Source organism: Zeus faber (assembly GCF_960531495.2).
Source record: "Zeus faber genome assembly, chromosome: 15".
In the NCBI taxonomy this organism is placed as follows: Eukaryota; Metazoa; Chordata; class Actinopteri; order Zeiformes; family Zeidae; genus Zeus; species Zeus faber.
The window spans coordinates 28,011,934-28,038,421 of record NC_137194.1 but is presented as its reverse complement, the minus strand read 5'-3'; the positions used below and the strand labels follow the sequence as shown (position 1 = coordinate 28,038,421).

General features: G+C 39.3%; 2 protein-coding genes and 1 long non-coding RNA gene across 3 annotated transcripts in view; all 3 read right to left on the bottom strand.

The window, feature by feature from the left end:
• prkcz (protein kinase C, zeta) overlaps positions 1–6,275 on the bottom strand; it is a gene marked incomplete at its 5' end in the record, with an annotated part of 107,865 nt that extends 101,590 nt beyond the window's left edge. Inside the window, one exon of the mRNA XM_080015165.1 lies at positions 6,199–6,275. Within this exon, the coding sequence (XP_079871291.1) occupies positions 6,199–6,275 (77 nt within the window). The remainder of the gene's footprint in view (positions 1–6,198) is intronic.
• A 5,447-nt stretch (positions 6,276–11,722) lies between these two features.
• Positions 11,723–14,038, bottom strand: LOC307240812. The gene is made up of 7 exons (XR_013844527.1): positions 13,828–14,038; positions 13,645–13,722; positions 13,059–13,187; positions 12,808–12,966; positions 12,597–12,681; positions 12,088–12,221; positions 11,723–11,920 (listed from the first exon to the last, which is right to left on the bottom strand). It is a non-coding gene; the product is annotated as an uncharacterized lncRNA (long non-coding RNA).
• Positions 14,039–14,257: 219 nt separating this feature from the next.
• Positions 14,258–18,406, bottom strand: LOC307240883 (tumor necrosis factor receptor superfamily member 14-like). Its single transcript, XM_080014781.1, has 8 exons — positions 18,353–18,406; positions 17,916–17,993; positions 17,330–17,458; positions 17,079–17,237; positions 16,868–16,952; positions 16,407–16,540; positions 15,950–15,969; positions 14,258–15,778 (listed from the first exon to the last, which is right to left on the bottom strand). The coding sequence occupies exons 3-8, from the start codon at positions 17,382–17,384 to the stop codon at positions 15,713–15,715; spliced, it is 519 nt and encodes a 172-aa protein (XP_079870907.1). The 5' UTR covers positions 17,385–17,458; positions 17,916–17,993; positions 18,353–18,406; the 3' UTR covers positions 14,258–15,712.
• Positions 18,407–26,488: the final 8,082 nt, after the last annotated feature.

The following is a 26,488-nucleotide window of genomic DNA, read 5'->3' as shown; positions in this document are numbered from 1 at the left end:
TGTTGCCCATCATTTGTTGCCCATCATCATGTTTTTATCTCATCTACACAAGGCTATTTTTATATATGGAACAAGGAGAATGCTATGCATGGGCCGGGCTGCAGGTGTCTGGTATTTGGGTGTGTGGAGGGTTTTTGTTGGATTCTGGCACCTCGGAGGAGGAACGGGGACAGATTGTTTCCCAGCAGGCACAGCTCCACTCCTCCCCACTGGGGCACAGACTGTGCCAGAAGTGAGTGTGCTTTCTAATAAGTCACCATCAGAAGTCTTATTAACTCTTTATTTTTTTTTTTTTTTTAATATGAAGTACACATCATACAGTACAGGCAACTATACCACCATGCACATGACTACAATAGGTGTATCTTGCAATATTTGCAGAGTGTGTATACTCAAGGGCGTTAAATATAAGTAGGGATTGGCCTTTTACAATAGCACAATCCTACCTATTGCGATAATGATCTGTAATCTCACATTAAAACGCAGTTCTGACTTTCTTGCCCAATCATGCCTTTATTTGTCTGTGAGAATTATTATGCATTTGAGAGGGTACAACTGACTCAACTAAGTAGTTAGGGTCTAATGTTTCACACAAATCTCATATTTTGAAGCAAATAATTGAACGTGTATTCCCCCTGCTCCCCGCCGGGCTCTGGGTCAGTCCAGCATCCCCTTAAGTCGGTCCCCGCTCCCCGCCGTTGAAGGATCGGTGCGCGAACAGCAGCATGGAGCATGGAGCGCATGCTGCCGGTGCTCCATGCTGCCCGTGCTCCATGCTGCCCGTGCTCCATGCTGCCTGTGCTCCATGCTGCCTCTACTGTAGTGTTGGGTTATTCATGAATGATCTGATTCTTTTGAACAGTTCAAAATACTTTGTTTTTTAAGTTAAGTTGCTGTCTCCTCTACTGTTCTGTTCCCAATCAAATGGAACCACAATGACACACCCCATTTTCAACAAGTTAATGACGTTGAACGTTACACACCAGAAAAAAACAGCATTTCTCCTGGCAATGGGAAAGGTGCCAATCGCCTATTTTAAGCGGGTTGACCCGTGTTTTTTAAACCCGGGTCAACCCGCTAATTTTGGTGTGAAAACAGTATGTGTGTTCTAACTAAGGCTAACCGACTGACTAACTAACTTTTTTTATTGTTGAAGTTGGCTTCATGTGAAAAATTGAGTGTGACCACAAGTCTGAGAAAATTAGCATGCCACGCTAAAGTCAAATTAAATGCAATGGAATCTAAAAATGAAATTACTAAGTTAGTTAAATATCTCAGCCTAAGGTTCACCCTGCTTCAATCACATTACTGTTTTATCTTTTAGTCTCTTATGCTGCAGACTGCACTGTCAGACCATGTGTAGTTCTATTCACTGAGTCTTGGAAGTGGAACTCAGTGCAAACTCCTTGAATTAGGTTAGAACCTTGCTGCAAGCCCCCTTAGCTCCGTAAAACCCCATTTCTAAATATATTTAGAGGGACAGTACAGTAAGTATAATACTGTGTGGCCCCAATTGGGCTCAGAATGGGCTCTCCAAGGGTCCAAGCTTCTCAGTTGCTCAGTAACCCGATAATGAGCAGCCATGACACCTTCAAATGGTTCACACAAAAAAACAATTGGAAATGACAAAAATCAACTCTTTATTGGACTGTTTTCCCCCCACTTATACTCTTTAAATACCAAAATTAGTGGGTTGACCCTGATTCAAACCGGGGACGATTGACACACTTCCCAATGCCAGGAGAAAAGCCATTTTTTTCTGGTGTGTCACATGCGACCCATTGGCATGGTGTCACAGTGCATTGCACTGCTGCCTCACAGCAAGAAGGCCCCGCGTTCAATTCCCGCCTGGCGCGCTTTTGGCACCGCGCTCCAGAGGGTATCTCCTGATTAGGGTCCTTTCTGTGTGGAGTTTGCATGTTCTCCCCGTGCTCACATGGGGATTCCTCCATATAAGATCTTAGGAACCCCCACTAAAAACATGCACAAGAAACATTGTCTGACCAGAGATTAAAGTTGGTCCCTGGGCGCTGTTCTGTAAGCTGCCCACCGCTTGTGGCCTGTCCCCCGGAGGTAGGACAAGCCTCGATGGGGAAAAGACATTTCATGGCCTGTGTGTGTGTGTGTGTGTGTGTGTGTGTGTGTGTGTGTGTCGGCCTTAGCTGCACGTAATGCATGCGTTGGTGTGTGTGTGACAATAAAGACAAGCTAAGCCTGTCCTGTTTAATTTATCCTACGTCACAAACACACTGGAAAAGGGGCCTGTCATGGTTCCAATGTGATTGGGAACAAAACAGTACAGGAGACAACAACATAAAACTTGAAAAAATATATTTTGAGCCGTTCAAAAACCTTTTAAAATGTTATTAATTTGCAATAATATTTTATCAATCAAGTCATCAATCACAAAAATGCTCAAATTGTCACAGCGTTAATACTTTAATCCATGCACAAAGAATGACATTGGCATTTTGTCCTTAACGCACTCAGTGAACCATTTATTTGTCTTTCACAGACATGAAAACAATAGGAAAAGGACCACAACAGTGTGATGTTTGGCATTTGGAGCTCAAATCATGCACATTTCATTTGAAATGATTTGGGTGGATTTTCACAGTCTTCCCGACTCAGTGTTTTTGTCTTGGAAATCCTCCACCATGTATACCTGACGTATACATGGTATGGAGACTTGATACAAGGTCGTCTTATAGCATATACTCAAGGGCATATATGATATATTATTATGAGTATTGTAACTTGCCTTGGGAGTTCAGAGCTGCATAAAGTGCAGTGTCTCATTCAAACCTAGATCCGTTGTAGTGATCCTTTCTCCCATAGACAATCAACATCAAAGCTATGAAGTAAACTTACTGGTAGTATCATAGGAACCAATTCGACAAAACATTGGTGGAAGAGGGCGCTCACTTGATGACCTCAGTGAAATATCCGCAATGGCACTTGAAGTGGTTGTCGCAGCTTGGAAGCCAAGTAAGCCATTTGGAGCTGGTTTATGGAGATTTACGATGGCAAGGGTGTGAAGTTGTATGGCTGGACCAGGTTTCCCTGGGTAGCCCCCTAATTATCAGCACAAGGGATTAGGGGTGCAACAGAGCACAAAACTCACGGTTTGGATCGTATCATGGTTTCGAGTCACGGATCAGATCATGTTTTAGACAAGCAAAACCAAAAAAAAAGGGAGACAAATATAACTTTGCTTTCCATTTATTCTGTAAAATACAGAAAGTAAGGAAGGGGGGACATTCATAAGGGTCGGGGATCATCTATGATGCATTACACCACTACAAGGGATTGAACTTGTGTATCATTGTACATCCCAGAATGCAATTATGTGGCATTAAGATGTGACGCCAAGAATGGGCAGTTAAACCAAAACTTACTTCAACTTGTGTGATTGTGTTTTCCAAAGACAGGCTGCAATTTTGTTTCTTAAATCAATCAATCAGTTCAATAGGTGTCTGTCAGATGGAGATATATTAGATCAGCTCTGGTGATGATTGACAATAACTTCAGCCAGCTCTGCGGAGGAATGCGAGCGTGACAAGAAGCAGAGCCAGAATGCGCTCACAGACAGAGGATGTTACCGGGGATAGAGTGGGCACAGGAGGCCAATGAAAGTTAGGGTGATTTTGAAGGCCCATTTGGCAACGAGTGTCTAAGTTCACTGCACAAACAACCACAGTTGCAAGTTGTATTGCATCCATGTTTGTTTTGGTGTGAAAAAAATATCGCAAGGTATTTTGCATCTCGCGGGAAGATATATTCTCATGAGTGCAGGAGTACCACAAAACTCTGTTTGTTTGTTCTCAGGAAAATATGTAAATTTCAGTTGTTAAATGTGCGCTGCTCCATCTTTTCATTGTCGTTCAGGATTGAAAGAAAATCATGTCATGTGGACCCTGTTTAACTCAACTATTGCCCTCAACTATGACTTACAAATAAATGATATTAAGGTTGTGTATTCTTCAACCACTGGACTCCTATAACCTGATCAAAACAAGCCTTTCGCAAAACAAAGCCTGCCATGTTACTCCTTTTATATGAAAAAATCCAGAAATATATGGACTCAACAACAACAAAACGGAGACTAAGGGATTCGCTTTATAATCAGCACAGGCAACTAAGGTCAAAAGTCATCTGGAGACACCATATGAGATTTTAATGTTTAAGAGATTTCCAAATATTAACAAAATGAAATATCACATGCAACCGCTCTGATCGTAAAAGCCTATTATTTTCCTTCATGTGACACAACATCAACACCTTTTTTCTAAATTTTCCTCAATGCACTCAGTGAACAATTTGTATTTCTAGGCTTTTATTGTTTCAGCTATTTCCACAGTAAGGTGAAATACTCTGTCGTCTACTCTGTAGCCAAGTAATCTTACTTGAAAAACATGTAGGCCTGCGTTGGCATTCAGAACAATGTGATGTTGGAATATGTTGGACTGGTCAGCCGGTATTTGGGATATAACTAGGGCGGCCCCCTTAAAGTTGATGAGTCGAATTATCAGTAGGAACCAAGTCAGTCGACTAAGATTCTTGAATTCGAGCAGTTCTTTTTTGTTTGTTTGTTTGTTTTTTCAGTCAGTGTGCATTAAAATGACAGGATAAAACAGATAGAAGCTTACAAAATGCACATATTTCAAAGAGGAATCATAAATATATTTTTATATGTGTGAATCGTCTGCGCCTGCGGACCCGTACACGGCTCTCTGTGCGCCCCGATCGCAGAGAGCAACACGGAGAACCGTGTCCCGTTCCTCCAAATAAAATAAGTTAAAACAGTGTGGGGAAGGGGCACGGAGGAACAGGGCACGACTCACGACTCCAGACTTAGGATTAATTTCTGCACATAACGCATTGAGAGGGGGTGATCGGGGAGAGAGTCAGAGAGAGTGTCCCCATTATGCACGGTTTTGTCTCCATGAGGAGACGTAAAATAAAATAAAAACACACTGTTTTGGCACGCTGATCGTGGGCGCCCCAACGCTGGCGCGCGCATCGTCTGTGCCGTGGGATAGGGAGACAGGTGCACACAATGCGCCCCTATCGCTCCCCCTCCACGCCCCACCTCAGGATGGGAAGAGCCAAGCTGCCCCCTGCCACCGCCGAATAGTCGAATATTCGCATTGAACAGCCGAATCCACTTCCACTGACAGACTTCTAAGTCAGGTGCAGCCACCACCACTGCAGTAAATTATTACATTCCTTCCAGTGCAGAGATAAAGACTGGCATTCAACACATTAGTTCTGGGTTTATGACATCGTATATGCATGGGAGGTCAAGGACAGGGCACGGGCACTCCTTTTAAGATAAATGATATTTTTTCAAGCATGGTCGGAAGATAATTTGTATGGTTAGTGAAAAAAAGTTGAACAAATCATTTCAAACAATTCATAAAATAAAATATTCTTATGTTATTCAAGCTGTATTGCTTCATGACATTTGAAGATGAATGAGTAAGTTTATCTGAATAAGATTGACTGTCCTGGTTATACTGAGAGGTGAAGTGCTCATTTCGGGCTGTATAGAATAACTGCTGAGTAATAGACCCACACCTGCATGTATTATCCGTTACAATAGGCTACAATCGGTTTATTTGAAGGTAACTCTTTGACACACAATTTGTTTCACGTTTTTCTGAAATAAAGAAATGGTAAAGATTAAGTGAATAAATAAATAAAATGGAAAAATAAATAAATCACAGAAAAACAAACAATAAGACTCATGTAAATTAAGTGTTGTACTGATGTCATAGTTAAGAGAGAGAAAAGAATATATATGTATTTTAAAATACATTAGGTCATTCGTGAGACATTTTCTGCACGTCACTAAAAGTTTATTTGAAAGTGTATGACGTCATCGGTCGCGTTTGGCTTTGGGCTACTGCTTACAAATGACGCAGATGAGTACCGACCGACGGTGTCGGTAATTGGAAGCGACCTGAGCAGAGGGATAACAACTAACTTCCTACTAAAGCTTTAGATATTATTTTCGGTGGGAACAAAGACGAATACAACTTTTTTTGCAGTCCACGGTCGATCAGAATAATTCGCCACAGGTGTTCTCCGTTTCTCGTGGCCGTTCACGTTACTACAAAATCGTAAAAAAAAAACCCAGAAACAAAGTCATTCCCTAAAGAAATAAACAGAACTCCGTGAACTACACATACTCACCCGCAGTAGTGGGCTTTAATTTTGATCAACCCGGAGCTGGAGTCCATCACGGATCCGTTTAAGGCAGGAGTAGGCATCCTAACTTTTATTATTATTATTCTTATTATTATTCTTCCAGTAAGCCCTGCTGTATATCACAAGGCCTGCTGTAAGAAGATAAAGGTCCCCATGACTTGAGACCGGTCGGAAGGTTTTTTTTTTTTTGGTTTTTTTTTTAACTTTAACGGCCACTGGGCGTTTTGGAGGCTGGGAGCACGTGACTTGCTGTGGTTACCGTAACCGTAGGGGGCGGAGAAAAGCCTGTGCCCCGGTCGGTCCACGTTCACCTGTTCAACACGTTTGGTGTGTCCCCCCCCCCAAATATTATTCGATTTTTTTATTATTATATAGTAATATATTATCATTGATTGATTGTTATTATTAGTATTCTATTCTATTATTATAAATTATATTTCATTATTCATCATTATTATTAATGATAATAATAGTACTATATATATATATATATATATATATATAATTATTATTATTATTATTATTATTATTATTAATAATAATAATAATAATAATACATATAACATAATACATAATACATAATGTAAAAAAATAGTTAAACTTCATTTCGGATGGATTTTTTGCTTTATCAAAAATCACATGTTGATTATGTTTGCTGATATTCTTCAATAAGTCGTTTCATCACACTACCCCGAATGTGACAAATAAAGTATCTGAACTCGGTCACTGTTTAACGCCATACATTGCACGATAAGAAGAGATGCGGCATTTCAGGGGGGATACAATGTAGCTCCCTCCCCTGATAATATCATGTATGATTTGGGTGCACACCTTTGTACCAGTGTCACAATTTAGAGCCAAGATCCAAGCGCCACCGAGTGGTGATGAAATGGTAATGGAACAATGTGGCTTTAATACTTGAGACTGGTAACCGATGATGTTTTCCATTGGCTCCATGGTTAAAAAATAGGCTCGATTTCAACTGCACCACTTCATAACACAGTTTTTAAATCACTAATTGTTGTTCGATATCTGCATTTCTTGGGCTGCATTAGAAAAGATGTGGGTTTCACGGGCAAATGTCAGATTTTTGAGAAAAGAAAGCTTTTCAAGTGCGATTCATTCGAGTCATGTTCATTTTTTACCTCCACACATTAATAGCTGGTTTTGCCCTTCCTGTAATGGATGGGGATTAGTTGTGACGGTCAATTCATAATTTTCTGATCTTAGTTATTTTGTTTTTGTTCAAAGATCAGGCCATATGTGTATATAACCAATATCCACATAGGACACCCTATTGGTGTCTATGATCAAAAGTTCATAGTTAGCAGTTTTTATATTATTTTATAAATTAATAATATAATAGTATTACTTGGTTTTGATCATAGTTATGATCATACGATCACAACTATGATCGTAAGTGATTGAAAGCTGTTCCAAACATACAGTTCATAGTCTAGTATTCAGAAGTGTTCCGTTTGGGACGAAGACGTTCAACACAATTGTTTTGAAACATTTCGACGTCCACACTGCTGTCTACCGGCAGAACCTGTCATTGCAGCCCTTAATTCTAAGTCGTGTTCTCTACAACCTCAAATGCCATGACAAGGTTATTTAAAGACAAAAAAAATGATAATAATGAATATAGCTGCAGGCAGCAATACGCGGGGTCCAGGGTAGTCGGCTCTTCATTAAAGTTCAATGGACGAGTGTGCTTTAGCTCTCTATTCTGGTGTGTTTTGTGACTGCAGAAGTTCCTTTGTTGTGGCGCGGTATGGAACTCTGTAAATCAACAGAAAACCGCCTTCACAATGGTAATGTATTTTATAAACCCATAAATAAATTAACTAAGGTAAGTGGTTTAACTGACTTATATTGTAAGTTTATATTTAATGAAATTAATTGTGTGTCGTGGACTACACCAAAAACACAAAAATAATGCAAATATTTCAAAACACATACACAATAAATACATGTTCCTTGTATTATGTAATTGCTTATGGTTATTTTTTAACCAGTAATTATAGTCCCTTCTATAAAAACATCATCTTGCTCACTGGCTGTCCATGTCAAAACCTTTTGGGTCTTGTGCTTAAGTACTGCTGTCAAACTGATAGCTGCACAATGCTTGTTCCTGGAGTCTCCAAACTGTATATCACCCTGATGAAATGAGCCTCTTAACAGCGAGATGTGTGGAGTATCAACAGGTATATTTGTCCCAGATTCACGCACAGCAGAATGCAATGTCCATTACTTTATTCTGCGGCACACAAGAGTGCATCGATTTACTTGAAAATGACCTCATATGCCATTATGAAGAAGCAGGCTGATGCCTTTGACAGCCAGAGATCATATCCGGCGGCCATCATCAGGGTGTCATTGTCCCAACCATCGGGATTTTCGTTCTTAATCCGGAACACAGCGCTTATTGAAAAACGGCGCAAGTCCCTCAACTGTTTTAAAAAACATTTTAAACTCAGGCACGCAATGTCTCCACCCTGTGGAGGCTGTATTTTGAGTGTGAGTTTTGATTCTTAAGGTTGTTGTAGCTGGTCAGTGTGGAGTGTTGATGTAGCAAAGAGCTGAGAGATGTCAGAGATGTGTCATCAGCTATGAGTTCGTTTCTACAAAGCATAGGAAATATATGCCTGCAAGTATGAGTACTTAACATATGTTAAGTATGTGAAGCGAATTTGTTTAGTTAATATTATCGCGATCGCCGATGCTAATTTTGTTAGCGCGTTAACGGTTATTCCCATTATACGTTAGCATTGAGCTTTCACATGGTTGTAGCAGTTATGCTAGCAATGTTAGAGGTTCATTCAGCATTATACTATACTGTATAGTTGATTGAATGTGCTTTGTAACGTAACAAATAGACAGCCTGAACCTGGAAGCCTTCGTCTCTTTTTTTGGAGAACTGTTTACCTGTCTGCCAAACTTAACACCAACGTTCAGGGAGGGCGGAATACCGAGCTACCAGCTTTTCAACGCTATTGTATTTTGCCAACACTCCCAAAACATAATCAGCAATAGCCGGTGTTTGCCTGTCATCACTCGCATCCTCAAATCAAATCCTTTGTTTGTGACATCCCATCTACTTAGACTGCAACAAATGGGGCTGCATTCATCTCCTCTTTGATATAGTTTCTAATTCCATCACCGACTCCTTCGATTAAATCGTTGTGTATTCTGTTAAGTGTCTCCAAATGTCTAGCTAACTTTTCACCTTTCTCAGCAAAAGCATGTAATAGCTCCACATAGTTGCCACGATTACACGATTTGTAGAAGAGCTTGGACTCTCATCGTTACCGCAAAATACTAATGCCTGTTTGGCTGGGAAGCAGGTCGCATTAATAAAGTCCTTTAGTATCTCACACTTTACCTTAGCATTGTCGATGCTGATATTTAATCTCCGCTGGTCATTCAAAGCCAGATCTATCCTTGAGGTTCCGAAAAGGTTTTACAGAAATTTGGCTTTGAATGTGCGGTTTTACAGGCGATTTGTTGAGTTTGTTGAGGCTCCTTGGTGGAATTTTCAAGTCCCAAAATCTTCCAACAGAAGGCAGGGAAAGCAGTAAAGGTGATTCTTGGTAACACAACGACACAGCCATTCTTTCTGTTGGTACCACTCCATCTGAAACCACCTTGTTATTTTCTGTCCCTTCGTGTGTAGTAGGTCCTGAAGCTCAGTCTTCGGTCTTCCATTGTTTATCACTCTCTATTTTGATTGAAAGTCCAATTTGGAGAAATTCTTAAGGTCCCATATAACGTTTACCATTTTTGCAGCCGCTGGAAATTGTAAGGAGGCTCAAACTCAGAGCGTGGAGGGAGACGGGCGTCAGTCATGTGAGGCAGATGTGATCGCTGCCTCCCCTGGTGGCTTTTTTATTTCAGTTTTATGACGAGACCAGCGAGCCTAAAGTTTATACACATACGTGAAATAAGTTACCTGGACTATGGAAGGCGAGGACATGTAATGAAGGGGGCTACAAACATTACATTGGTGACATACAGAGCGATAGTAACAGGCACGCGCTCCATCCAGGTTCTGAGGGGCTACGCAATCAGAGGAGGCTGAGCTCATTGCTGCCTCAGCTCTCGTCTCATCCTGTATTTGCAGCGGAGCTCTGCAAATTTGGCAATTATGAGTATAAAAAATGATTGGAATGATGCAGAAATCACATGACACAAATGACATTTATAGCACAGAACAGTCGAAAAATATTTTATTACGTTTTTTTTTTTAATGTTTTGTAACAGCTATTTTCATTGGAGTATGACAGGGGAGGCTCTGCCTCCCCTGACTGCACGTCACTGCTGTTGAATGTCTATAAGTTCTGACAGTGATGTTAATCGTTTTTTATTAGAACTATTAGTAGAACTTACTTTGGTGGGTTTCCGTTGTCCGTTGTACATTTCTGACGTTGAATACGCTGCGCTTTGTTTAATCCAATTGTCTTCTGGTAAAATACCTGTCACTTTGTAACTTCATATGGATAGGAGTTTGTATCTTTAGTTAAAATCCAGTCGTGATTATGTCACGTGATCTGTGTTGCTCGACTGTCAACTTGTGCATGCCCACAACTACTTCTTTGTTGTAGCATACGTCTGTGAATGGCCCCATCTTGGTGAGGTGGCCATTGTTGATCACAAACTCCCTCCACATTACTAAACCGATCTGGTTAAAACTCGAACAACGCCATGTTGGAACCGCCCTGAATACACATCTTATTCAGATTGTCTGATCCACCACCTTGGTGAGGACCCGGTTGTTGACCAGTCACTCGACTGCAATCCTGTCATGTGACTTGTATGCTGTCATTTACGCATGTGTGCATGTTGCACTGATGATAGAAAATGTGTTTTTTACTCAATTATTCCACAATAATGGACCGATGTGAATCAAACTTGGATGACGGCATGTAGGGACTGCCGTGAATACACATTCATCTTGTCTTTGAGTGCAGCGGATCCATTGCTATCTATATACTAGCAATAGGGTTCCTGACTCTTCGGGGCTGGATCCCTAATAAACACATAGCTGTAAGTCATTGACACATTGCCAGCCAGCTTTGGAAGATATCCTCTCACATTAAATGGGCGGGGGGCAGAGTTTCCGCCTTGCGTCCATTGTTGGACATAAGCTAGCCTCTACTTCACTGTGGTGCTTGTTCTGGGGGCCCCAGTCTGCCCCACTGGCTGTTATTTGGCTTCTTTAATGTTCTCTGATGGTTCATTAATTCATTGTTGGCACCTGTTTGGAACTAATTCTATTCGATCTTTGTCTCCTATCCCTCAATTTTTAAGACATCCTGCTTGTGCAGTAATTAAAATGCATCCCACTGTTGGATCGTCCCACTAGTGAACTGGGTCTGGGTTTCGCGTTGCAAAATGTCAGGAAAATGGAAGAACAGCAGCAATTGATTGTTCGGCTGGACATTTACCATTCTCCATGAATGAGAGTCTAAAATCCCTTCATATAGCATTTGCAAAGTCAACAATTCACTTATATAGAAACAGATTTATTGATAATGAATATGGTGCCATTCAACGTTAACAATGTCATTATTTTATTTAAGTGAGTAATTTACTGATTTATACATATACACATACACATATATACAGTATATCCATCCATCCATTATCTATTATTATATAGTTTTATAAGGTAAACGATAGGAGACCTTATTCATCAATCGAGAGCCTAGAATCAAAAAGATGAAAGCAATAGTTACACAGCAGCTTTATATAAAAATAAAAAATACATTTGGATGACACTAGAAATGAGCACAGGGAGGAAATATAATGTATATGTTTCACGGATCGTCTTTTTATACAAATTAATATACAGCATGCACAACAAGAGCTCACCTAAGACACAAGATCCGACTGTCACCAAAAATAACACTGGTGTCAAAAAACAAAAGTGAAGTCTTGGTGAATTACTGCAAACAGCATCTTTGCTTGGGCTTCCTTCTTCAGTCTTTATTTGGTCGTCTTGGCAACTGTTGGGTGAGTAAAGTGAAAGCTCAATGGTTAGAAAGGTGGATATTTCTTTATATTACTAAAGAAAAAAACCATCAACAATAACCAAGAAATTACTTATCTTTGTCAAATAGATAAAGATTCAACACTCACATCCTATTTGCTTCAAAATGTATAGTGCCAAATGCCTTTTTTTTTTAAGGAAGTTGGAACCAGATTCTCTCTCTCACACACACACACACACACACACACACACACACACACACACACACACACACACACACACACACACACACACACACACACACACACACACACACACACACACACACACACACACACACAGCAATGTTTCCATTGTATAAAACAACACTGTTGAATGAAATACAGCCTACATTGTCCAAACTGAGCAGTTTACACCATCCTGTGAATAATAGCCTGGTTGACATTCTTCACAGATGCTATCTGCAATTTTAGTTCCTAAAAAAAAAAAAAAATTATAATAATTTCCACAAAAACACAAACTCTTCAAATCCATTAGCACAACATTTAACTGACTGTGTTAGTCAATCAGGTATCAACACGGTGACGCTGGACATATCTTACCAGGTTCTTTCAGTCTCTGACCAGGTGAACAGCGCCTGTGCCTTGCTGCAGATCTGCAGCCTGAATCCTGTGTGGATCTCAGGCAGTAATAACCCTCTAACGCCTCGCACACTGTGTTGCTCTTCACCTCGCATTGCTCTTTGGTGAACAGACCCTGATCTAACAATTGAAAGAAAATGGAAGTTCAAATACGTTTTGTTAATGACCAAGTTGATGTTGAAGCAACATTGACTTGGTGTTTTGTTTTTTACCTTGTAGGCAAAGGCTGCAATGAAAACACTCTGTCAGACCATTGTCCACATTCATGTATGTTGTTCCTTTTCCACAAGATTTACATCCCGTGCTTGAAAATGAGGTGCAATCCCTCTGTACAACTGTTCCTGTTATAGACCATACAGCGTTAGTAGAACCACCATAACAAATGAAATACATCATATTTTTTATTTTTGTGTTGGATATTGTTAAGAATCGATTCCCCTGTAGCAGTTATGAGTCGAATGCCTTTTATAGACCACGCCATCTTGTTTTGACACTTTTTCTTTTACAAAAATAAAAACAGCAAACTATTACACCACTATACACAATAGGATGCTATTATTTCCACCTGCCTTGATTCGTTTTATTTATAATAACGCACTACTAATGAAATAGTATGGTTAATAAATAATTACATAACTCTGGCGCTGTACTTTTCGTCTCTGTTTATATCTACTAAACGTAACCATCGAACCAGGAGTCTGCTGTAATGGCGGAAGGGGTGTCGTCACAATGCAACTGTTTTCGTCTCTGTTTATATTTAAACATAATCATTTCAAGTGCGAAATAGTGTTTTGTCACCCGCGTCGCACAGGGGACAGCACTTTCCGCTGTGTGTTCTGTACGCCCCGCGTCTGCAAACCTCTCCGTGGAGGAAGTCTAACAAAGAGAAAGTAAACACGCACCAAGTCAAGGGATCAAGTTGACGTCGTCGACGTCTGAGAGAAACGTACAATAAAAAAAGCAAACACAGTTCGGACTTACCGAGGAGTATGCATGAAAACAGAAGACGGAACATCTTTAATTAAGGTGTGAGACATGACATATTGTCTTCTGGTAAAATACCTGTCACTTTGTAACTCCAAATGGTTAAATGGGCGGGGGGCAGAGTTTCCGCCTTGCGTCCATTGTTGGACATAAGCTAGCCTCTACTTCACTGTGGTGCTTGTTCTGGGGGCCCCAGTCTGCCCCACTGGCTGTTATTTGGCTTCTTTAATGTTCTCTGATGGTTCATTAATTCATTGTTCATACCTGTTTGGAACTAATTCCATTCGATCTTTCTGTCTGTCTGAAAATGGGAGAACAGCAGCAATTGATTGCTCGGCTGGACATTTACCATTTTCCATGAATGAGAGTCTAAAATCCCTTTATATAGCATGTGCAAAGTGTGAAAATAAATTTTAAATTCAAACAATTCACTTGAACAGATTTATTGATAATGAATATGGTGCCATTCAACGTTAACAATATTATTTAAGTAATTTACTTAATTATACACACACACACACACACACACACACAGCATCCGAAAAGTATTCACACCCCTTCACTTTCCCCACATTTTATGTTAGTCTTATTCCAAAATGGATTAAATTCCTTTTTTCCCCCTCATCGATCTACACACAATACCCCATAATGACAAAGCAAAAAAGTTTTACATTTTTTCTAATTTATTAAAAATAAAAAACTGAAATACCGCATGTACATATGTATTCACACCCTTTGCTATGACACTCAAAATTGAGCTCAGGAGCATCCTGTTCCCACTGATCATCCTTGAGATGTTTCTACAACTGGGAGTCAACCTGTAGTAAATTCAATTGATTGGACATGATTTGGAAGCCACACACCTCTCTATAAGGTCCCACTGTTGACAGTGCATGTCAGAGCAGAAACCAAGCCATGAAGTCAAAGGAATTGTCTGTAGACCTCCGAGACAGGATTGTATCGAGGCACAAAAAGAAATGCAGCATTGAAGGTCCAGTAGAGCACGGTGGTCTCCATCATTCGTAAATGGAAGAAGCTTGGAACCACCAGCACTGTACCTAGAGCTGGCCGCCCAGCCAAACTGAGCAATCGGGGAGAAGGGCCTTGGTCAGGGAGGTGACCAAGAACCTGATGGTCACTCTGACAAAGCTCCAGCGTTCCTCTGTGGAGCTGGGAGAACCTTCCAGGAGGACAACCATCTCCGCAGCACTCCACCCATCAAGCCTTCATGGTAGAGTGGCCAGGAAGCCTCTACTCAGTAAAAGGCACATGACAGCCCGCTGGGAGTTTGCCAGAAGGCACCCGAAGGACTCTCAGACTATGAGAAACAAGATTCTCTGGTCTGATGAAACCAAGATTGAACTCTTTGGCCTGAATGCCAAGCGTCACGTCGGGAGGAAACCAGGCGCCCCGCACCACCTGGCTACAACCATCCCTACGGTGCAGCATGCTGATGGCGGCATCATGTTGTGGGGGTGTTTTTCAGCCGCAGGAACTGGGAGACGAGTCAGGATCGATCTTTGATGACAGCTCCAGAGCACTCAGGACCTCAGACTGGGGCGAAGGTTTACCTTCGTAAAAGCGTGTGAATACATACTGTATGTACATGCAATATTTCAGTTTTTTATTTTTAATAAAATTTGCAAACATTTCGGGGAAAAAAACAAAACTTTTTTGCTTTGTCATTATGGGGTATTGTGTGTAGATGAGGAAAATAATGAATTTAATCCATTTTGGAATAAGGCTGTAACATAACAATGTGTGTGAATAATTTGTGGATGCACTGTATATACACACATATACACACTTTTTTAATGAAATTGACATGATTGATACATACATTCCTTACACATTAATTCACTGGCAACCTGCAAGTTGTCCTTTAAAGAGTGACTGTATTAGCTTCTTGATTTTCAGGTTGCCTCCTTTCAACATCCACTTGTTTATCCTGTCGATGACAAAAAAAAAGGTTACTGTTGTGATCTACAAAATACTCAAGCAATTGTACAAAGATTATTTGACCAAAAAAATTATGCATATGATTTTGAACCCAGTTCCATACTGGTTAGAGGTCAAATATGAAATTGTACTTTAGTTTTATAAGGTAATGATAGCTGACCTTATTCATCAATCGAGAGCCTAGAATCAATACGATAAAAGCTATGGTTACACAGCAGCTTTATATAAAAATAAAAAATATATTTGGATGACACTAGAAATGAGCACAGGGAGGAAATATAATGTATATGTTTCACGGATCGTCTTTTTATACAAATTAATATACAGCATGCACAACAAGAGCTGAATGGTGTGAATACTTTGTGGATGCACTGTATATATACACACATATACACACTTTTTAAATGAAATTGACATGATTGATACATACATTCCTTACACATTAATTCACTGGCAACCTGCAAGTTGCCCTTTAAGTTTTTCGGGTACATTACATTTAGCAGGGTAGCCTCTTTGAATGACACTAGAAATGAGCACGGGGAGGAAATATAATGTATATGTTTCACGGAACATCATTTTATACAAATTAATATACAGCAGGCAAAACAAAAGCTCACCTAAGACACAAGATCCGACTGTCACCAAAAATAACACTGGTGTCAAAAAACAAAAGTGAAGTCTTGGTGAATTACTGCAAACAGCATCTTTGCTTGGGCTTCCTTCTTCAGTCTTTATTTGGTCGTCTTGGCAACTGTTGGGTGAGTAAAGTGAAAGCTCAATGGTTAGAAAGGTGGATATTTCTTTATATTACTAAAGAAAAAAACCATCAACAATAACCAAGAAATTACTTATCTTTGTCAAATAGATAAAGATTCAACACTCACATCCTATTTGCTTCAAAATGTATAGTGCCAAATGCCTTTTTTTTTTAAGGAAGTTGGAACCAGATTCTCTCTCTCTCACACACACACACACACACACACACACACACACACACACACACACACACACACACACACACACACACAGCAATGTTTCCATTGTATAAAACAACACTGTTGAATGAAATACAGCCTACATTGTCCAAACTGAGCAGTTTACACCATCCTGTGAATAATAGCCTGGTTGACATTCTTCACAGATGCTATCTGCAATTTTAGTTCCTAAAAAAAAAAAAAAATTATAATAATTTCCACAAAAACACAAACTCTTCAAATCCATTAGCACAACATTTAACTGACTGTGTTAGTCAATCAGGTATCAACACGGTGACGCTGGACATATCTTACCAGGTTCTTTCAGTCTCTGACCAGGTGAACAGCGCCTGTGCCTTGCTGCAGATCTGCAGCCTGAATCCTGTGTGGATCTCAGGCAGTAATAACCCTCTAACGCCTCGCACACTGTGTTGCTCTTCACCTCGCATTGCTCTTTGGTGAACAGACCCTGATCTAACAATTGAAAGAAAATGGAAGTTCAAATACGTTTTGTTAATGACCAAGTTGATGTTGAAGCAACATTGACTTGGTGTTTTGTTTTTTACCTTGTAGGCAAAGGCTGCAATGAAAACACTCTGTCAGACCATTGTCCACATTCATGTATGTTGTTCCTTTTCCACAAGATTTACATCCCGTGCTTGAAAATGAGGTGCAATCCCTCTGTACAACTGTTCCTGTTATAGACCATACAGCGTTAGTAGAACCACCATAACAAATGAAATACATCATATTTTTTATTTTTGTGTTGGATATTGTTAAGAATCGATTCCCCTGTAGCAGTTATGAGTCGAATGCCTTTTATAGACCACGCCATCTTGTTTTGACACTTTTTCTTTTACAAAAATAAAAACAGCAAACTATTACACCACTATACACAATAGGATGCTATTATTTCCACCTGCCTTGATTCGTTTTATTTATAATAACGCACTACTAATGAAATAGTATGGTTAATAAATAATTACGTAACTCTGGCGCTGTACTTTTCGTCTCTGTTTATATCTACTAAACGTAACCATCGAACCAGGAGTCTGCTGTAATGGCGGAAGGGGTGTCGTCACAATGCAACTGTTTTCGTCTCTGTTTATATTTAAACATAATCATTTCAAGTGCGAAATAGTGTTTTGTCACCCGCGTCGCACAGGGGACAGCACTGTCCGCCGTTCGTCGCGTACTCCCCGAGTCTGCAAACCTCTCCGTGGAGGAAGTCTAACAAACAGAAAGTAAACACACACAAAGTCAAGGGATCAAGTTGACGTCGTCGACGTCTGAGAGAAACGTACAATAAAAAAAGCAAACACAGCTCGGACTTACCGAGGAGTATGCATGAAAACAGAAGACTAAACATCGTTGTTTTAATTCTTAAACATTTATTTACGTTTAAGCGGTTTAAAGGGAACGAATCCCACGGCCGCCATCGAGTCCATCGGTGTTGCCAGATCCGCTAATATTCCCGCAAATGGCACAATGACTGTCGCACCGAAGCCTTCGTTCGAAACGGCTTGTGATGTGGTGTTTCGCGTACATGAGATGCCATCAATGTCTATCCCGCCGTGCACGGTCCTTACCTGCCACCTGAGGTCTGAGGATCCCCCCTCGGACAAGATAGGTCCCAGAAAACCTTTATTCCTGCATTATTCTGAATCCTTGTTCAAGTAAATCCCCAAAATAACGAGCCAACAAAAAAACTTTAAAACAAGAACTAACGGAGAGGGACAGTGCTGCGCCACCCATTACATTACATTACATTGCATTGCATTGCATTGCATTTAGCAGACGCTTTTATCCAAAGCGACTTACAATTGTTCAAACACCGACGGACGCAGCCATCAGGAGCAATTAGGGGTTAAGTGTCTTGCTCAAGGACACTACAGCATGCTAGCAGGAGGAGCCTGGGATCCAACCAGCAACCTTCAGAGCACTAGACCACCAGCTCTACCTCCTGAGCTACCATCCCCCTACGGGGGGACTATTAGCTATTAGCAACTCAAAGAACTGGCGGAAACATTTCCGAACTATTTCCGACAATTCTTTAGGTTCCTCACCGATTGGGGCAAGACCACAAGTCATGATGTTGGACTTAAAAAAGTAGTGTGAAGCGCTGGGACTATTTTGAGCTTTTATTTTGGGCTGGTTTTTGTCATGGAGACCTGGCAACCCTGCGGCCCCGAGCCGTCCCGCGCATGTGCACAGTATCGTTCGTCCTGCCACCGCCCAAAAAAGAAGGGTAAACTAACCCTAACCCAAAAAAGAAGGATAAACTAACCCTAACCCAAAAAAGAAGGGTAAACTAACCCTAACCCAAAAAAGAAGGATAAACTAACCCTTACCCAAAAAAGAAGGATAAACTAACCCTAACCCAAAAAAGAAGGATAAACTAACCCTAACCCAAAAAAGAAGGGTAAGCTAACCCTAACCCAAAAAAGAAGGATAAACTAACCCTAACCCAAAAAAGAAGGATAAACTAACCCTAACCCAAAAAAGAAGGATAAGCTAACCCTAACCCAAAAGAGAAGGATAAGCTAACCCTAACCCAAAAAAGAAGGATAAACTAACCCTAACCCAAAAAAGAAGGATAAACTAACCCTAACCCAAAAAAGAAGGATAAACTAACCCTAACCCAAAAAAGAAGGATAAACTAACCCTAACCCAAAAAAGAAGGGTAAACTAACCCTAACCCAAAAAAGAAGGATAAACTAACCCTAACCCAAAAAAGAAGGATAAACTAACCCTAACCCAAAAAAGAAGGGTAAACTAACCCTAACCCAAAAAAGAAGGATAAACTAACCCTAACCCAAAAAAGAAGGATAAACTAACCCTAACCCAAAAAAGAAGGATAAACTAACCCTAACCCAAAAAAGAAGGATAAACTAACCCTAACCCAAAAAAGAAGGATAAGCTAACCCTAACCCAAAAGAGAAGGATAAGCTAACCCTAACCCAAAAAAGAAGGATAAACTAACCCTAACCCAAAAAAGAAGGATAAACTAACCCTAACCCAAAAAAGAAGGATAAACTAACCCTAACCCAAAAAAGAAGGATAAACTAACCCTAACCCAAAAAAGAAGGATAAACTAACCCTAACCCAAAAAAGAAGGGTAAACTAACCCTAACCCAAAAAAGAAGGATAAACTAACCCTAACCCAAAAAAGAAGGGTAAACTAACCCTAACCCAAAAAAGAAGGATAAACTAACCCTAACCCAAAAAAGAAGGATAAACTAACCCTAACCCAAAAAAGAAGGATAAACTAACCCTAACCCAAAAAAGAAGGGTAAACTAACCCTAACCCAAAAAAGAAGGATAAACTAACCCTAACCCAAAAAAGAAGGATAAACTAACCCTAACCCAAAAAAGAAGGGTAAACTAACCCTAACCCAAAAAAGAAGGATAAACTAACCCTAACCCAAAAAAGAAGGATAAACTAACCCTAACCCAAAAAAGAAGGATAAACTAACCCTAACCCAAAAAAGAAGGATAAACTAACCCTAACCCAAAAAAGAAGGATAAACTAACCCTAACCCAAAAAAGAAGGGTAAACTAACCCTAACCCAAAAAAGAAGGATAAACTAACCCTAACCCAAAAAAGAAGGATAAACTAACCCTAACCCAAAAAAGAAGGGTAAGCTAACCCTAACCCAAAAAAGAAGGATAAACTAACCCTAACCCAAAAAAGAAGGATAAACTAACCCTAACCCAAAAAAGAAGGATAAGCTAACCCTAACCCAAAAGAGAAGGATAAGCTAACCCTAACCAAAAAAAGAAGGATAAACTAACCCTAACCCAAAAAAGAAGGGTAAGCTAACCCTAACCCAAAAAAGAAGGATAAGCTAACCCTAACCCAAAAAAGAAGGATAAACTAACCCTAACCCAAAAAAGAAGGGTAAGCTAACCCTAACCCAAAAAAGAAGGATAAACTAACCCTAACCCAAAAAAGAAGGGTAAACTAACCCTAACCCAAAAAAGAAGGATAAACTAACCCTAACCCAAAAAAGAAGGATAAACTAACCCTAACCCAAAAAAGAAGGATAAACTAACCCTAACCCAAAAAAGAAGGATAAACTAACCCTAACCCAAAAAAGAAGGGTAAGCTAACCCTAACCCAAAAAAGAAGGATAAACTAACCCTAACCCAAAAAAGAAGGATAAACTAACCCTAACCCAAAAAAGAAGGGTAAGCTAACCCTAACCCAAAAAAGAAGGATAAGCTAACCCTAACCCAAAAAAGAAGGATAAACTAACCCTAACCCAAAAAAGAAGGGTAAGCTAACCCTAACCCAAAAAAGAAGGATAAACTAACCCTAACCCAAAAAAGAAGGATAAACTAACCCTAACCCAAAAAAGAAGGGTAAGCTAACCCTAACCCAAAAAAGAAGGATAAGCTAACCCTAACCCAAAAAAGAAGGGTAAGCTAACCCTAACCCAAAAAAGAAGGATAAACTAACCCTAACCCAAAAAAGAAGGATAAACTAACCCTAACCCAAAAAAGAAGGATAAGCTAACCCTAACCCAAAAAAGAAGGATAAGCTAACCCTAACCCAAAAAAGAAGGATAAGCTAACCCTAACCCAAAAAAGAAGGGTAAGCTAACCCTAACCCAAAAAAGAAGGATAAACTAACCCTAACCCAAAAAAGAAGGATAAACTAACCCTAACCCAAAAAAGAAGGATAAGCTAACCCTAACCCAAAAAAGAAGGATAAACTAACCCTAACCCAAAAAAGAAGGGTAAGCTAACCCTAACCCAAAAAAGAAGGATAAACTAACCCTAACCCAAAAAAGAAGGATAAACTAACCCTAACCCAAAAAAGAAGGATAAGCTAACCCTAACCCAAAAAAGAAGGATAAGCTAACCCTAACCCAAAAAAGAAGGGTAAGCTAACCCTAACCCAAAAAAGAAGGATAAACTAACCCTAACCCAAAAAAGAAGGATAAACTAACCCTAACCCAAAAAAGAAGGATAAACTAACCCTAACCCAAAAAAGAAGGATAAGCTAACCCTAACCCAAAAAAGAAGGATAAACTAACCCTAACCCAAAAAAGAAGGATAAACTAACCCTAACCCAAAAAAGAAGGATAAGCTAACCCTAACCCGAAAAAGAAGGATAAACTAACCCTAACCCAAAAAAGAAGGATAAACTAACCCTAACCCAAAAAAGAAGGGTAAACTAACCCTAACCCAAAAGAGAAGGATAAACTAACCCTAACCCAAGAAAGAAGGATAAACTAACCCTAACCCAAAAAAGAAGGGTAAACTAACCCTAACCAAAAAAAGAAGGATAAACTAACCCTAACCCAAAAAAGAAGGATAAGCTAACCCTAACCCAAAAAAGAAGGATAAACTAACCCTAACCCAAAAAAGAAGGGTAAACTAACCCTAACCCAAAAAAGAAGGATAAACTAACCCTAACCCAAAAAAGAAGGATAAGCTAACCCTAACCCAAAAAAGAAGGATAAACTAACCCTAACCCAAAAAAGAAGGATAAGCTAACCCTAACCCAAAAAAGAAGGGTAAACTAACCCTAACCCAAAAAAGAAGGGTAAACTAACCCTAACCCAAAAAAGAAGGATAAACTAACCCTAACCCAAAAAAGAAGGATAAACTAACCCTAACCCAAAAAAGAAGGATAAACTAACCCTAACCCAAAAAAGAAGGGTAAGCTAACCCTAACCCAAAAAAGAAGGATAAACTAACCCTAACCCAAAAAAGAAGGATAAACTAACCCTAACCCAAAAAAGAAGGATAAGCTAACCCTAACCCAAAAGAGAAGGATAAGCTAACCCTAACCCAAAAAAGAAGGATAAACTAACCCTAACCCAAAAAAGAAGGATAAACTAACCCTAACCCAAAAAAGAAGGATAAACTAACCCTAACCCAAAAAAGAAGGATAAACTAACCCTAACCCAAAAAAGAAGGATAAACTAACCCTAACCCAAAAAAGAAGGGTAAACTAACCCTAACCCAAAAAAGAAGGATAAACTAACCCTAACCCAAAAAAGAAGGATAAACTAACCCTAACCCAAAAAAGAAGGGTAAACTAACCCTAACCCAAAAAAGAAGGATAAACTAACCCTAACCCAAAAAAGAAGGATAAACTAACCCTAACCCAAAAAAGAAGGATAAACTAACCCTAACCCAAAAAAGAAGGATAAACTAACCCTAACCCAAAAAAGAAGGATAAGCTAACCCTAACCCAAAAGAGAAGGATAAGCTAACCCTAACCCAAAAAAGAAGGATAAACTAACCCTAACCCAAAAAAGAAGGATAAACTAACCCTAACCCAAAAAAGAAGGATAAACTAACCCTAACCCAAAAAAGAAGGGTAAACTAACCCTAACCCAAAAAAGAAGGATAAACTAACCCTAACCCAAAAAAGAAGGATAAACTAACCCTAACCCAAAAAAGAAGGGTAAACTAACCCTAACCCAAAAAAGAAGGATAAACTAACCCTAACCCAAAAAAGAAGGATAAACTAACCCTAACCCAAAAAAGAAGGGTAAACTAACCCTAACCCAAAAAAGAAGGATAAACTAACCCTAACCCAAAAAAGAAGGATAAACTAACCCTAACCCAAAAAAGAAGGGTAAACTAACCCTAACCCAAAAAAGAAGGATAAACTAACCCTAACCCAAAAAAGAAGGATAAACTAACCCTAACCCAAAAAAGAAGGATAAACTAACCCTAACCCAAAAAAGAAGGATAAACTAACCCTAACCCAAAAAAGAAGGATAAACTAACCCTAACCCAAAAAAGAAGGGTAAACTAACCCTAACCCAAAAAAGAAGGATAAACTAACCCTAACCCAAAAAAGAAGGATAAACTAACCCTAACCCAAAAAAGAAGGGTAAGCTAACCCTAACCCAAAAAAGAAGGATAAACTAACCCTAACCCAAAAAAGAAGGATAAACTAACCCTAACCCAAAAAAGAAGGATAAGCTAACCCTAACCCAAAAGAGAAGGATAAGCTAACCCTAACCAAAAAAAGAAGGATAAACTAACCCTAACCCAAAAAAGAAGGGTAAGCTAACCCTAACCCAAAAAAGAAGGATAAGCTAACCCTAACCCAAAAAAGAAGGATAAACTAACCCTAACCCAAAAAAGAAGGGTAAGCTAACCCTAACCCAAAAAAGAAGGATAAACTAACCCTAACCCAAAAAAGAAGGGTAAACTAACCCTAACCCAAAAAAGAAGGATAAACTAACCCTAACCCAAAAAAGAAGGATAAACTAACCCTAACCCAAAAAAGAAGGATAAACTAACCCTAACCCAAAAAAGAAGGATAAACTAACCCTAACCCAAAAAAGAAGGGTAAGCTAACCCTAACCCAAAAAAGAAGGATAAACTAACCCTAACCCAAAAAAGAAGGATAAACTAACCCTAACCCAAAAAAGAAGGATAAACTAACCCTAACCCAAAAAAGAAGGGTAAGCTAACCCTAACCCAAAAAAGAAGGGTAAGCTAACCCTAACCCAAAAAAGAAGGATAAACTAACCCTAACCCAAAAAAGAAGGATAAACTAACCCTAACCCAAAAAAGAAGGATAAGCTAACCCTAACCCAAAAAAGAAGGATAAACTAACCCTAACCCAAAAAAGAAGGGTAAGCTAACCCTAACCCAAAAAAGAAGGATAAACTAACCCTAACCCAAAAAAGAAGGATAAACTAACCCTAACCCAAAAAAGAAGGATAAGCTAACCCTAACCCAAAAAAGAAGGATAAGCTAACCCTAACCCAAAAAAGAAGGGTAAGCTAACCCTAACCCAAAAAAGAAGGATAAACTAACCCTAACCCAAAAAAGAAGGATAAACTAACCCTAACCCAAAAAAGAAGGATAAGCTAACCCTAACCCAAAAAAGAAGGATAAACTAACCCTAACCCAAAAAAGAAGGATAAACTAACCCTAACCCAAAAAAGAAGGATAAGCTAACCCTAACCCGAAAAAGAAGGATAAACTAACCCTAACCCAAAAAAGAAGGATAAACTAACCCTAACCCAAAAAAGAAGGGTAAACTAACCCTAACCCAAAAGAGAAGGATAAACTAACCCTAACCCAAGAAAGAAGGATAAACTAACCCTAACCCAAAAAAGAAGGGTAAACTAACCCTAACCAAAAAAAGAAGGATAAACTAACCCTAACCCAAAAAAGAAGGATAAGCTAACCCTAACCCAAAAAAGAAGGATAAACTAACCCTAACCCAAAAAAGAAGGGTAAACTAACCCTAACCCAAAAAAGAAGGGTAAACTAACCCTAACCCAAAAAAGAAGGATAAACTAACCCTAACCCAAAAAAGAAGGATAAACTAACCCTAACCCAAAAAAGAAGGATAAACTAACCCTAACCCAAAAAAGAAGGGTAAACTAACCCTAACCCAAAAAAGAAGGATAAACTAACCCTAACCCAAAAAAGAAGGATAAACTAACCCTAACCCAAAAAAGAAGGGTAAACTAACCCTAACCCAAAAAAGAAGGATAAACTAACCCTAACCCAAAAAAGAAGGATAAACTAACCCTAACCCAAAAAAGAAGGATAAACTAACCCTAACCCAAAAAAGAAGGGTAAACTAACCCTAACCCAAAAAAGAAGGATAAACTAACCCTAACCCAAAAAAGAAGGGTAAGCTAACCCTAACCCAAAAAAGAAGGATAAACTAACCCTAACCCAAAAAAGAAGGATAAACTAACCCTAACCCAAAAAAGAAGGATAAGCTAACCCTAACCCAAAAGAGAAGGATAAGCTAACCCTAACCAAAAAAAGAAGGATAAACTAACCCTAACCCAAAAAAGAAGGGTAAGCTAACCCTAACCCAAAAAAGAAGGATAAGCTAACCCTAACCCAAAAAAGAAGGATAAACTAACCCTAACCCAAAAAAGAAGGGTAAGCTAACCCTAACCCAAAAAAGAAGGATAAACTAACCCTAACCCAAAAAAGAAGGGTAAACTAACCCTAACCCAAAAAAGAAGGATAAACTAACCCTAACCCAAAAAAGAAGGATAAACTAACCCTAACCCAAAAAAGAAGGATAAACTAACCCTAACCCAAAAAAGAAGGATAAACTAACCCTAACCCAAAAAAGAAGGGTAAGCTAACCCTAACCCAAAAAAGAAGGATAAACTAACCCTAACCCAAAAAAGAAGGATAAACTAACCCTAACCCAAAAAAGAAGGATAAACTAACCCTAACCCAAAAAAGAAGGGTAAGCTAACCCTAACCCAAAAAAAAAGGATAAGCTAACCCTAACCCAAAAAAGAAGGATAAACTAACCCTAACCCAAAAAAGAAGGGTAAGCTAACCCTAACCCAAAAAAGAAGGATAAACTAACCCTAACCCAAAAAAGAAGGATAAACTAACCCTAACCCAAAAAAGAAGGGTAAGCTAACCCTAACCCAAAAAAGAAGGATAAACTAACCCTAACCCAAAAAAGAAGGATAAACTAACCCTAACCCAAAAAAGAAGGATAAGCTAACCCTAACCCAAAAAAGAAGGATAAGCTAACCCTAACCCAAAAAAGAAGGGTAAGCTAACCCTAACCCAAAAAAGAAGGATAAACTAACCCTAACCCAAAAAAGAAGGATAAACTAACCCTAACCCAAAAAAGAAGGATAAGCTAACCCTAACCCAAAAAAGAAGGATAAGCTAACCCTAACCCAAAAAAGAAGGATAAGCTAACCCTAACCCAAAAAAGAAGGGTAAGCTAACCCTAACCCAAAAAA

What these genes read in the sequence shown, in the direction of transcription:
- LOC307240883 (XM_080014781.1), bottom strand. Translation starts at nt 17,384, where the DNA reads ATGAATGTGGACAATGGTCTGACAGAGTGTTTTCATTGCAGCCTTTGC. An exon ending in TTGCAGCCTTTGCCTACAAG is followed by an intron (nt 17,238 to 17,329) that starts GTAAAAAACAAA and finishes TTCAATTGTTAG; the next exon opens with ATCAGGGTCTGTTCACCAAA. An exon ending in TCAGAGACTGAAAGAACCTG is followed by an intron (nt 16,953 to 17,078) that starts GTAAGATATGTC and finishes TTTTTTTTTTAG; the next exon opens with GAACTAAAATTGCAGATAGC.